Here is an 11,217-nt window from a genome sequence, read left to right as displayed (position 1 = left end):
CCTGCTGGAACCCTGTGTTGTCCACCCAGGTGATATATCAAGTCTTGGGGACTAGAAGAACAAAACCCTTGGGTTTTGCATTGAACTGGGCACACAGGACTGCACGTAGCCAGCAGCCACCGTGCCCCTGCTGCGCCAGAGTGTGGTAAGGACAGCCTGCCTGCAACACTGACCAGCAGGCATGGGGTTAAAGCAGGTGCAGGTAGCCTGTGACTGGAACACTCTGGTCTGGGGAAGACCCCGCAGCGGGGGCAGATGAGACCTTTGCTTATCCTTGGATGCAGTCCCACCTCTGTAATCCTTGAGGTTTTTTTCTGAGAAAGGCGGTGCAACCCAGGGGGCCAAAGGAGATGCAGGGAAAGCTTTCATTGGTATCTTCCAGCACACGTCAGCCCGGTTAAAAAAAATCTTAGTTTCTCGGAGAGCTTTTTAACACGGCTCGAGCAGCAATTGGTACAGGGACAGCAAACCAGGCTGCATCTGCTCAGCCCCAGTCACAAGCTCCCTGCTTCCTCTGCGAGTGTGTGTGTGTGTGTGTGTGTGCGTGTGTGTGTGTGTGTGTGTGTGTGTGCTAGACACAGGCATCCGCTCGCAGCATCTCGCTGCCTCCTGCATCCTCCGGCAGCAAGTGCAGGGCTCTGGCTTCCCGGGTACCACCCTCGCCGCTCCATCCCCTGACAGGGATTTGCACGCGGGGCACGGCATGCGGTGAGCACCCGCGGCTGGAGAGGGGCTCGTGGCCAGAGGCAGCGGCGATGGACATCGTGTGGACTGCTGTCTAGGGTTCGTGTTCCCAGACCGACCCTCACCCTGGTAAGTGGGGGGTTTTTTTTGCCATTGTGGGTGCTTTGCTGGGTGCGTAGCATGGGCTGTCCACACATTGTGTCACCCTTCGGTGGGTTCCCTCAGTGTCCCCAGGATCCTGGTGCCAGGAAGGGTTACTAGAGCTCCTGGGATGGGATGCCTGGGAGAAGGGATTAGGATGGAGTGAGAGGGTCCTGCCCAGGTATTGGGGTCCTTATGTGGGTACTGGGGAGAGGGGCTGGGGAGGGAGAAGAGAAGGAGAAGTGCAGAGCTGGGCAGGAGCTGTGTTTGCTGCAGAGGAAGGGACTCTGCTGTCACGGCATTTTCATCCCCCTCTGGGAGATGAAAGAGTGCGACACACCTATAAAATCTGTCATAGCGCGGCAGGACGGGCAACCTGATCCGGCAGGGAGAACAGCCACCGGCTTGGTGTCCCCAGGACTGGGACACAGCCCTCCCCCCGCCCCACATCCCCACTGGACTCCCACAGCCCTGCAGAGGGTGGGAGGGTACCATCAGCCACGGACCTCCCTGCCCCATGGCAAATGGATCACCTCGCAGCAGCAGTGCCAGCAGTGCCACAGTTCTGGCATGTGCTATCTGTCCAGGAGAGGGGACAAGGGGATGCTGCCAGACCCCCGTGGCCGCCTGCAGCCAGCTCAAGGCGCTGGAATGCAATGCCCCCTTAGCAGAGCCTGCTGCCTTCGCAGCTTGGTCCCACTCACCCTAGGCAGGCAGCAACTGGCAGGGTGTGCAGAGCTGTGCCAGAGCCATGGCAGAGCTATGACAGCTCCTCCCAGCCCTGCTTCACGCCCTTCGGACCGAACCCTGGGACCAGGCTGCCATGGGCTCTGAGGTCCCAGGGTTCTCCTCCCTGTTGGTACCCCACCCCTCTGCCCCCAGGGTCCCCAGTGCTGCTTGAAGTAATGCTCAGCAGTGCAGGACAAAACACCCAGCAGCCTGGTGAGGGCAGGGAGGAGGCCTGGCCCCCGGCAGCCTGTGGGGACCAGGTGCATCTTTTCCCCCAAATGACGGAGCCTGCTCCTGGAACATGAGGGGGTTCAGCTGCACGCACACCCCTGACGCATCCCCTGGAGAGTGGGTGCTGTGGACCCTGCTCAAGGGTGTTCCAGCCCAAGCACCCTCTGACCCTTCATTTGCTGGCAGGGCCTTTCACTGAGGACACACTGTGGAGCAGGTAACAGTCAGTCCTACGGACCGTGTGGCTCCACATCCCCATTTCCCCAAGCCACAACACAAACAGCTCACCCTGGACTCACAGCCCCAAGAAGCACCCATCCCACACCCCCAGCTGCCACAGACCCCACCCCGCTCCTGCAGCTGCTGCAACATCCCTGCACCCAAAGCCACCACCCACCCCCTGCCCACAGCCTCTGCAACACCCTCCGTGGGCCGTAGCACCCGCCCTGCACTGCCAGCCTCACCGTAGCACATCCACCCCAAAACACAGCCACCCCTCGCACCTCATCCACCCCGTAACACATCCAGTCCTAACAAACACACCCCCCCTGCACTGCTCCCCGACACATCCATCCTGTGCTCCCAGCCACCACACCGCCCCAGCCGTGCCGTGCTACGCCCACCTGTGTGTCACTCGCTGCTCCGCACCCACCCCTAACCTGGCACCCCATAAACCCAGCACAAGTCATGTGTGCTCTGCCATGGCACAGAGATTTTGCGGCCATGCAGGGACCACTGGCTCTGTTTGCATCTGGATGCTCTGCCCTGTTTCCTTCTCCCGGGGTGCCTCCATGCTAGCCACCAGCTCTCTCCCTATTCCCACCTAACACAGGCTTAATTCTCACTCCAGCTGCACCAGCCTTGCTTCCATGCCTCAGTTTCCCCCACGCAGAGAGGGAAAGATGTGTCCATGGGTACTAAGAGGATGAAGTGCTTTCTGGCTCAGTGTTTTGCTGCAGGAATGAAGCAGCAAGGAGCAAATCCAAAAGAGAAGAGTGAAGGGAACATGTGTTGCCCAAGGATCAGGGCAGGGGTGCAGGGGGCTGGGGGCAAGAGAAGGGGAGGGAAGGGCTTGAGAAGTTTCCCACCACCCACTGTGACAGCCCCCGGTGCTGGCAGGGCTCGCTGGAGCCGGGTGTTTGCAGGCAGCTCCTGCCTGTGCCCAGATTTAGCTCCTCTGTGGGGGCGACCTAAAAATAGCCTCACGGTGCAGCCTGGCAGCAAGGTCGAGGCCCCCGCACCTCTTCGGTCACAGTGAGACAGGTGGTGGTTCTGTTTGCCTCGGGGGGTGGACACAAATAGCACTGGAGACACCTCCCCCCAAGGACATGTGGGGACGCAGGGGCTGCTCGGGCTGCTATGAGGCAAGACTGCCCCTCGTCCTCCCTCTCCAGGAGAAGGGAGACTCCTGACGTCTGGCAGGACCCCAAGTCATCTCAGGTTCTGTGTGAGGGTGAAGTCCCACCCCACAAACCCAGGTCAGGTAGGGCATGGGGCACAGGCAAAAAGGGATCTGGAGATTAAGTTTAGGGTGTCTGGGGAGCAATGGGGCCTGTGGAAAGTCTGGAGACTGAGTTCAGGATTAAGCCATTCAGCCCTGGATGTGCAAGCAAGGTCCAGCTGTGCAGCACTAGCAGGGGCAGGGAGGCCACCAGAGCTGAGAATAGACACAAGTCATAGTAGAAGTGACACTGTCCAGGCTCCAGGCACACAGTAGACAGTGGCAGAAGGCACTCAGGGTAGCTTGGGAAAGGACAGGAAACAGGGAGGTGGGATGGGATCTTGCAGCAGCAGTGCAGTGCAGGTGGTTAACTATGACATGAACGAACACCCAGGGAAACAAGACTTGGGAGGGAACACAGCATAAAGGCACCCTTCTATTGCCCAGAGCGGCTGCAGAGTGGCTGAGGTTGGGGCACCCAGAGCTCAGCAGCACCGTGGGGAGAAGCTGCCAGCATTCTGGGATGAGGGAACAGCAGTGTAGGTACCAGGGAGACCGGCGTGCTGTAGGCCACACACCTCTTTTCACTCTTCTCTGTGAGCCTAGCCCCTCTGGACCCTCTCCTCCTCGCTTCTACCCAGACCTCGGGCAGGAGTAGACTTGGATCTGGCCAATGCTCGGTGGTGCAGGGACCTACAAAGGCAGATCTTGGGGGGATTTCCCTGTGACTTCTCCGACTCTCTCGCTCGCAGGCAGAGCTGCAATGCTGCCCAGCAGCAGAGCTGATCCTGACCACGGCAGACGTGATCCTGAGCCAGCCAGGCAGAGGGTGGTGGCGCGGCGAGGAGGTAGAAACACCCAGGTGTTTTCCTTCCCACTGGCACAGCCGCAGAGATGCTGTTGCTGTGGTTTGGACACGTGCCTCCAGCTCTGCCCCGCTCCCACCTTTGCAAAGCCCCGGGAGCTGAAGAATCAGCACCAGCTCCGAGCCAGGCACTGCGGCCAACAGGTGCAAATACCCCAGCCCACACACACGCACGCTGCTGGGACCCCCACGCGCAGGACGGGGCCCACACGTGTTGCATACCCGGCTCAGCGCGTGGGAATCTGCAGGCAGATGGTCCCGCGGTGGTGGGGAGAGGCTGGGAAATCACATGCGTGTGCACGCAGTGGTGTTTGCCGCCCGCCAGCATGCTCTGCTCCGCTCCGCTCGGCCCTGCTGCTGCGGGGTACCTGTAATTACCCTGACCAGGCTCCCTGCCACAGCAGTGCCCGCGGTGTCGAGTCCTCCCGCAGGCAGTGAGATCCCGGCGGTGTGCACGCGTGCTGCTAATTATCCCGCTACCTGGGGACTTCCCTGCTGAGGCTGGCGGGGCGGGAGATGCTGCTTCAATCTCCCTGCTTTGCCTCCTGGTCCCTGGGCATCAGCTGGAAGTGTCTCTTTGCTGCAGCATAGAATTAGAGAATAATTAAGGCTGGAAAAGACCTCTAAGATCATCGACTCCAACCATTAACCCAACACTGCCAATGCCACCACTAAACCATGTCCCTAAGTGTCATGTCTACGCAGTTTTTAAACGCTTCCTGAGACGGTGATTCCACCACTTCCCAGGGCAGCATCTTCCAGAATGCAACCCCAACATGGCAAGAGGGAAGCCCTTGGACCCATGTGGGGTGGTGCTGTGCACCACAATGCTGGAGGCCAAATTCTGCTTCTCCCCAGCTTCAGCTGACACCCAGTGGGACAGAGTCCAAGTTATTGCTGCTGCTCTTGGCCTCCTCACTTTATCTTTAGGTGATCTTCCCTTGGTACTGAAGCCAAACATCCTTCTTGGCACCCATGTGCCCCTGTCTCGTACATTGCTCCCCTTCCCTCTTGCACCCTCATCGTCTTCCTGCGGCTGGCCCAGCCTCCCCACATGGGTCCTTGCAGGATGCAGGATGCCCAATGATCACAGCAGCAGCGCACACACAAGCATATGAGTGCAAGGAAGGCAGCTGAGTGAAGAGGAATTTAAGGAAGGTAAGGGGTCAGCACCAGACCTGCTATGACCTAGTCCTGGGTACAGCTGCAGGGAGGACATCTTTCACTCTTGACTGGCCACAGAGGCTGTCTTCACGGCAGAAAGGAGACGCACGCAAGGAGAAGGGTTACAGCTGGTCCTAGTCCCTCTGGGTTTTACTGATCTGGCATGGAAAAGGCCTGGATGTCTTTCTTGTTTCTTGTTAAGCTGGAGTCTGTAGAGCAAGGGTGGGGAGGCACCCCCAAACCATCTCCCTGCCTTCTGTCCCACTCTCCCACCTCCTCAGACCCTCCATGGCCAGGAATCCATCTCTCCACAGCCACTATCACTACCCCAGTGTCAGTTTGTCACAAAGACCCCATTTCTCCCTGCCCTGAGCTGCTCCTCACGCAGCTGGGGGAAAACCGCTGGGACATCCTTTTGGGAGTCAGGGACATAGCACCTTCCTTCCCACCGCAGAGCCATGGGGGTGCTGATGTCCAGGAGGCAGACGGTGGAGAGGGTGCAGAAGGTCAGCTTGGCCGTGTCAGCCTTCAAGGATGGGCTGCGGGAGCAGCCATCGACACGGCGTCGGGCGGAGGCGGGGACCGCACGCCAGGGGACGCTGGAGCAGGAGGTGCAGGAGGGAGACGAGGAGGCGTTGGCAGGACCTTCCCAGCCGGAGGAGAGCAGTGCCAGCAAGGCAGCCTGGGAGCGGCTGAGGGATGGCCGGGGCGTGGAGCCAGAGGAGTTTGACCGGGCCAACAGGTTCACGCCACCAGCCTTCATCCGGCCCAAGAGGGAGCTCCACGATGATGAGCCCCCGGACATCAGCCTGGAGCAGAGGGAGCAGGTGAGCTGATGGAACCACGGAGCCAGGGTGGGAGGGATGGGGACAGGGCTGGAGGTGTACAGGACTGTACAAGCACCTGAGTGTCTGCCAGGCAGTGACAGCCTCGCAAAGCCCTACGGAGCTGGCTCAGTCGGGTAGGGTGTCCCTGGCCAGGCTGGGCAGGTGGAGGTGCCACACTGGGAAGGGGGCACAACTGTTCAGATGTGCCCTGGAGGTACCCTGGGGTTTCTTGAAAAGGAGAAGTTACCGCTGCACACAGGCAGCTCTAGGTCTGGGGAAGAGAGGATAATTTGACCTACATGTTATTTCACCTACAGTCAACCAGCCTGCAACTCAAGCCATCCCTCCATATCTGCAGCCCCTATATCCCTGCCCATCTACAACCCAACAGTTTATCCACCCATGCCCTCAATCCTACAACCCACCCACCCATACCCACAACCTTACCCATACAGCCACCCACCCAACAAGCTAAACCCCAGCTCACCTACAGCCTTATATAGCACTGTAAAGACATAGAATATCCTGAACTGGAAGGATCACTGAAGTCCAACTCCTGGCCACGCACAGGACACCCCAACAATCATACCATGTACCTGAGAATATTGTCCAGGCTTGGTACTGTGACCACTGCCCTGGGGAACCTGTTCCAGTGTCCAACCATGCCCTGAGCCTAAATTACCTCAGGGCATTACCCAGATAACATACCCAGGTAAGTATCTCTTTGGAATTGGAAATGTGTGGGAAAACCTTACACCTTATTCAACAAAACTTACAACACTAAAGACCAGCCAATGTATAGCCCTACAGTCCGGTCACCCACACATACCACTCTGCAGAGAACCTATGACTCCATAGCCCCACTGACCCTATAGCCAGACCCATCCACCCATTCATCCCCACAAACACACTCACCCTCCTCTAACTTGACCAGCCACGTCCCTTACGACTACCTCTTCCCTATTCCAGCCCTACACATTCCCATCTTCCAGTCCTCTCTGCCCCTCAGCATCCACCCCTATCTGCAATATACCGCCTAGATCGAGAAGCCAATCCCCTGCCCACACTGCTCTGCTGAGCATCTGCCCGTCCCTCCCCAGATAGTGAATGACGAGATGTGTGAGATCTGCGAGGTGTGGACAGCCGAGAGCCTCTTCCCCTGCCGCATCTGCCACCGGGTGTATCACGACGGCTGCCTGCGCCGCATGGGTTACCTGCAGAAGGACAGCGCCGTGGAGGTGACAGAGACGGCGCACACTGAGACGGGCTGGAGCTGCTACTACTGCGTGAGTGCCTGCACTGGGGGACACCAGGCTGCTGCTGGGTGCTGGGTGCTCCCCAGGGAACTGTGCCCCACATGGACATGAGCAGGGCCCCACCTCACAGCCTGGTCTGGGGCAGTGGGGGACATGCTGCTCTCCAGTTCCCACCACCCACCTTAACCTGATGGGGTCACCAGACACAGGGGATAGTGGCCCTTTGCCACCTCCCCACTCCGGCAGCCCGTTCCCCAGGACCTTGGTAGGGGATGTGACACCATGGGCACATGAGATGCATGGGCTGGAATGGTTAAACAAGGCTGTGGAGCCATACCACTGCAGCACCCTTGGGTGACACTGCACAACATCTCTCTGGGAGTCCCCACCCACACGTTTTCAAGGGATACCGGTGCTGCCATACTGAGTTGTGCTCCCTCCACCCCATGTCTTTGCCTCATGGCTCCTCTCTGCCCCCCACCCCAGGACAACCTCAATCTGTTGCTGACAGAGGAAGAGATGTACAGCCTGATGGAGACCCTGAAGAACTGCAAGATCATTCCAGGTGTGTACCCCCCATGCGGCAGGTCTCAGATGGCTGTGGGAAGCAGCTGGGGAGGTGGGCCCCCCCTCCTTCCTGGGCACAGCACAGCCAATCTGTCCCCTGCAGAGAGCTGCCTGACCCTAGATGACTTCCTGCACTACAAACACCAAGTGCACAAGCAGCAGTTCGAGAAGACCATGCCTGAGGCAAAGGAGGAGCAGGCAGCCCTGCAGTTCAACGCCTTGGACCCCGACAAGAAGGGGCACATTGAGTGGCAGGACTTCCTCTCCCACGAGTCCATCCAGCTGCTGCAGAAGATACGGCCACAGGTATGGTTATGGCATCCAGGGCTTGCTCCCATGGCTGTCACACATGGTCACAGCACCTAGGGCTGGCTACCATGGCCACCAGCTGTGGCAATGGCATCTGGGTCCAACACCCAGAGCCACGGTCATGGTCATGGCACCCAAAGCTGGCTCTTACAGTTGACGACCATGGCTGTGGCACCTGGGGCTGACTCCCATGGCACTCAGGATGGAGACCCCTACAGCTTTGGGAATATAAGGAGGGAGACTCCCATGGGATGAGTGCTCCACTCCTTCGCTTCTCTGACCCCCTAGAATGCCCTTCTGCGGCTGCTGACACCCAAGGAGCGAGAGCGGGCACGGGCAGCTTTCCTGGCCCTGGACCAGGACAACGACGGCTTCATCGGGGAGGGTGAGTGCCGCCAGGCCCGGCACACCTGGTTCCGCAAGCACCAAAAGGAGATGCTGTCCTGCAATGTCAGGTGAGGGGATGCCCACCCTGGTGTAGGGGTGATATCCCAGCTGGGACTCCCAACACCTACCAAAGGGGCTCAGCACACGGATGGCTGCACCCCCTGCCCACCACCTCCCCCACCATGGCCCCTCAGCCCTGTGCATCCTCTTCCCCCACCACCACCTTTTGGGGTGCATGGAGCGGGGATGAAGAGCATCCTCCTTCCCGCCACAGCATCAGCCATGTGGGGCCCATATCAGAGGGCAGCCCTGCTAGCAGCAGGAATGGCAAGAGCCCGGAGAAGATCCTGCCAGCCACAAAGCAGGAGGAGACCAGGTGAGGCAGGGATGCTTAGGGGGGTGGTGGACATCCCCGTTTTGCGGGGAGACCCTGGCGGAGCAGTGTTGCCAGGGCGTCCAACGAGCCCACGTCTGCCTGCAGGAGCATCGACTGGCCCGGATTCCTGCGGGAGAACGTCGCCTACATCCTGGCCGCGCGCCCCAACAGCGCAGCCCTGCACCTGCAGCCTCTCGCCTAGAGCCGGCCGCGCCTCGAGGGCGCGGTGCCACGCCCGCCATGGGGACCTGCCCCGCCCTCCCCCGCGGGCACAGCCGGGCGCTGATTGGCTGCCGGGGAAGCGGCCGTGCTGCCCTCTGCCCCGCCTCCCCCTTAGATTGGCTGTGAAGAGGATGGGCGCCGGGCTCTGATTGGCTGAGGGAGCGGGAGCGGCTCTCGGGTCTCTGATTGGTGGGGGGAAGCAGGGCGGGGCAGGGCGTGTCCCCCACGGCCTGCAGGGACCACGGTGGGGAAGGGTCCTGTGCCCAGGGTCACCATGGGCAGGGAACATGCTGCCCCCATGATCCCCACAGCACCCAGGGACCTGCAGGCAGAGCAGGGTCTGCCCTGGGTGCTTGTGGGGTGACAGCAGAACCCAGCGCACCCGTGTGCCCCCAGCCCCCCACAGCACCATGGGGCAGCACGGCTGAGCCCCTGCATGCCACAGGCAGCACCCATGGGTCTGCGGCAAGCAGTGTCTCAGCTCATCAGCATGGTGGATCCTCAGGGGATGTGGCTGACTCTCTTCAGGGTCTCTCACATCCCTGTCCTACTCCAACAGGAGTTGGAGCCCAGTAGCTCGTGGATGTGTCTGGGAGACCATTCCCTGGCATGGCTCAACCCTTCCCTGCTGGCAACCGACTATTTAATGCCAACAGCGATGGTGTAGGAAGAAGCACTGGTAACAGAAAGCATCAGAGGGATGGGAAGGCAAGGTCAGATGTAGGGAAATCCCCCTATGCATCTGATCCTGCCAGCAGCACTCCCCTGCATCCCCAATCCCCTCCTGTACCCCTGGTTCCAAGGGATGCTCTTCATTTGCTTGCCATTCCAGTCCCATACCAACCCTGTTCAGTCTCGCTCTCTACCCACCCCATCAAGTGGACAGCCTTGCCTCGCTGGGAGCATTAGTGCTTGTGGTAAGGAGGAGGAGGCAGAGCCCAGAGTCCCCCCAGATGTCAGCTGCAGGGATGAGGCATTCACTGGGCCCGTTGGCAGCCCTAAGGTAGATAACTAGATGGGCACTCAGCCCACAGATGAAGGAGCAGGAAGCTCAGAAATCTTGCCCCAAACATGCCAGGGTTTGGGATGCCCAGGTCCCATGGCAGCCCCAGCAGCTGCTCCTGCCCCTCTAATCCCTTCCCTGCAGTGCCCTCAGCCTCTCCTTGCCTGGTATGCTGTGGCTCAGCCAGGAGGCCCCGGGGTGTGCACAGACCAGGGGTGCACTTACAGCAACTCCCTCACCTCCATCCCCGATGCCCTGTGGGCATCATCCCAGTCAGCCCCCTTCCCCCAGCCAGGGCACAGTTCCCCTCTCCAGGGTCTCTCCCACTGCAAGACCAGGAGGCGCACCAGTGCCACGACATCTTCCTCTACCACCCTGGCATGCCAGGCCAATGGGGATATTTTGGATGCCAGGTCCGAGATGTGGCCAGAGCGCCAATGGGGATATTTCGGATGCCAGGTCCGAGATGTGGCCAGAGCCATGGCGAGGAGGCGGCCGTGGATGCATGGGTTGCAACTCCCTATCTGTACTGAAATACATTCATTAAACAGCTGTGTCCAGCTATCCTCTGTCTGGTGTGCTTACAGGACTTCTGACTTCTCTGTGGGCAATTCTGGGCACCCACAGATTCCTATTGTTTAAAATCCCACCCCGGACTCAGGTCACTGTCCCATCAGGCAAGCTTGGCCTCCTGTCCCCAAAGTGTCCCACAGCAGTGACAGTGGGCAGCCAGCATGTACACCCAGGACCCAGCAAACTCGGGGTGCTGCAGGAAAGAAGATAGAAAGGAAAGTGCCTGGTTGATCATGGAACCGCTCCAAACACTGCAGTGAAAGGGACACCTCTCCACTGGGATGAGTGTGCTCCCCGCCTTCAGAGGCACTGGATGATAAGAACAGGGCACTGAGCACTGGAGACAGCCGGATGCTGGAAACAGGCTGTCTGCAGCAAAATAACCTCTCAGAGACACCCAGGTTTCCCAGGAGAGTCATCCTCATGGCTGGGATGCTCCAGC

General features: G+C 59.6%; 1 protein-coding gene across 1 annotated transcript; it reads left to right on the top strand.

Moving 5' to 3' along the window:
* The first annotated feature begins 411 nt into the window (after positions 1-411).
* On the top strand, positions 412-10,766 carry PHF24 (PHD finger protein 24). The gene is made up of 8 exons (XM_014886045.2): positions 412-813; positions 5,710-6,082; positions 7,183-7,368; positions 7,825-7,903; positions 8,009-8,211; positions 8,503-8,669; positions 8,876-8,977; positions 9,083-10,766. The coding sequence occupies exons 2-8, from the start codon at positions 5,714-5,716 to the stop codon at positions 9,177-9,179; spliced, it is 1,203 nt and encodes a 400-aa protein (XP_014741531.1). The 5' UTR covers positions 412-813; positions 5,710-5,713; the 3' UTR covers positions 9,180-10,766.
* Positions 10,767-11,217: the final 451 nt, after the last annotated feature.

The sequence above is a fragment of the Sturnus vulgaris genome, chromosome Z (assembly GCF_052056855.1).
Source record: "Sturnus vulgaris isolate bStuVul1 chromosome Z, bStuVul1.hap1, whole genome shotgun sequence".
Lineage (NCBI taxonomy): Eukaryota > Metazoa > Chordata > Aves > Passeriformes > Sturnidae > Sturnus > Sturnus vulgaris.
Note: the sequence above shows the minus strand (reverse complement) of the source record. Positions and strands in the feature narration are given on the sequence as shown.

Bases quoted from the DNA above. Each gene is read 5' to 3' on its own strand.
- PHF24 (XM_014886045.2), top strand. From the start codon at position 5,714: ATGGGGGTGCTGATGTCCAGGAGGCAGACGGTGGAGAGGGTGCAGAAG. The intron at 6,083-7,182 runs GTGAGCTGATGG...GTCCCTCCCCAG, and splicing joins GCCTGGAGCAGAGGGAGCAG to ATAGTGAATGACGAGATGTG. The intron at 8,670-8,875 runs GTGAGGGGATGC...TTCCCGCCACAG, and splicing joins ATGCTGTCCTGCAATGTCAG to CATCAGCCATGTGGGGCCCA.